This window comes from Myotis brandtii, unplaced genomic scaffold (assembly GCF_000412655.1).
Source record: "Myotis brandtii unplaced genomic scaffold, ASM41265v1 scaffold45, whole genome shotgun sequence".
Lineage (NCBI taxonomy): Eukaryota > Metazoa > Chordata > Mammalia > Chiroptera > Vespertilionidae > Myotis > Myotis brandtii.
The window spans coordinates 1,469,281-1,471,210 of record NW_005367209.1 but is presented as its reverse complement, the minus strand read 5'-3'; the positions used below and the strand labels follow the sequence as shown (position 1 = coordinate 1,471,210).

At 41.3% G+C, this 1,930-nt stretch overlaps 1 protein-coding gene across 1 annotated transcript in view; it reads left to right on the top strand.

Moving 5' to 3' along the window:
* ANKEF1 (ankyrin repeat and EF-hand domain containing 1) overlaps positions 1-1,930 on the top strand; it is a 26,700-nt gene that overhangs the window by 5,107 nt on the left and 19,663 nt on the right. The window contains exon 2 of the mRNA XM_005874738.2: positions 513-903. Coding sequence (XP_005874800.1) covers positions 558-903 — 346 coding nt within the window. The 5' untranslated portion in view covers positions 513-557. The remainder of the gene's footprint in view (positions 1-512; positions 904-1,930) is intronic.

Here is a 1,930-nt window from a genome sequence, read left to right as displayed (position 1 = left end):
CCTCCTGCACACTCCCTACTGGGGATGTGCCCGTAACCAAGGTACATGCCCTTGACCGGAATCGAACCTGGGACCCTTGAGTCCGCAGGCTGATGCTCTATCCACTGAGCCAAACTGGTTAGGGCTTACCTTGGCAATTTAATTAGCCTCACCTTGTTCATACGTAAATGGGACGTTTGCATCGAGGAGGGAAAATTAGAGATAACAGGAAAACCACATAGTATTCATTATGATGAAAGATTAGTTTTGAAATATTTTAACTTTATACTAGTTGAAGGTTTTTGTATTTTGTAACTACTATTTTCATGAAATCAGTTGCAATAAATTATGGTAATAATATTTCCATATATTATTTCCATAATAAGAAACAGCCTCTCTTCTTGGAGAAGCTTTAAAATATTATCATTTAATCAAAATCAAGGTGACATAATTAACTTTGAGTTCCATGTTTTGTTTTGTTTTTGTATGTGTGTGTTTTTTTGTTTTTGTTTGTTTGTTTGTTTCTGCTTTAGTATTTGCTTTGGTCCACAAAAGCATTTTCAAGAAGTTGGTCAAGTATGGCTTTAGCAGATAAGAGACTTGAGAACCTGCAAATCTACAAATGTCTTCAGTGTGTTCGGAACAAAGACAAGAAGCAGATAGAGAAGCTGACCAGACTTGGTTACCCTGAACTAATCAATTTCACAGATCCTATTGATGGACAGAGTGCTCTGCACTTAGCCTCGGTCTCCAATGACACTGACATGGTCAGCTTTCTCCTTAGCCTTGGTGCCCACCCTGATGTGAAAGACCGAATGGGCTGTACTCCGGCAATGAGGGCTGCAGAACTGGGCCATGAAATGTCCATGGAAATATTAGCCAAGGCAAAGGCGGATATGACTCTAGTTGATAACGAAGGAAAAGGTAAAAACCCCAACAGTCTATCTAGCAGATGCAATCTTTTTTATAGCCAGAAATCAATAAAATGAAGTTTTTTGCTTTCCAACTTTAGAAGTGAATTACTCCTGCACCTAAGAATACCAACTCCCTATAATTTGAAAATGGTGTAGGTACATCTTAGGGAAACCAGATCTGATAGTTTTTTCATATAAAAAATTAGATTAATCTGTTAGGTGGTTTTTCTAAATGGAGAATTTTCAAATGACACACATTAATATTATTGTCATCATAATCATTCATTATGAAATATTGTTTAGACCAAAAGAGGGAGAGCATTTCTTATTCTTTTTTACAGTTTAGAACTGGGAGTAGTACTAGACTTAGGACTTCAGAAGGATTTTGTTTCTTCTTAATAGTCTGATGCAAAAAGGAGTTTGTTATACTTGGGAATCTGAAGGACTAAGGTGGATTCTGGCATAAACTCCAACTTTCTAGGGTCATTTTAAATAATTTGACTTCAAACTTGACACATGGCATTTCTATGATTATTCAGGTGAGACAGTCCCACTCCTCCACATTGTTCCCCTCCCTCATCCCATCTCAATACCATGGTCCCGGAGCTTCTTGCCCAGATCACCCCAGGTTCCAGCAAGAGTTGACATAACCTCACGAAAATCACTAAGAAAATTACTACTAGGCTTAATATAAATTGGTAGATTTCATCACTTGTCCCAAAGAGTTGCATCAAGTACAAAGCCATTATCATCAGCCCACAGTAGAGAAATGAATCCAGTTTTATAATGTTAACTAGGGGCCCGGTGCACAAAAATTTGTGCACTCGGGGGGGAAGGGGGGGTCCCTCAGCCCGGCCTGTGCCCTCTCGCAGTCTGGGACCCCTCGGGAGATAACGCCCTGCTGGCTTAGGCCTGCTCCTGGGTGGCAGAGGGCAGGCCTAATCCCTAGGTGCAGCCCCTGGTCGGGCTCAGAGCAGGGCCGATTGGGGAGTTGGGGCACCGCCCCCTGTCATGCACAGAGCAGGGCGGATCGGATC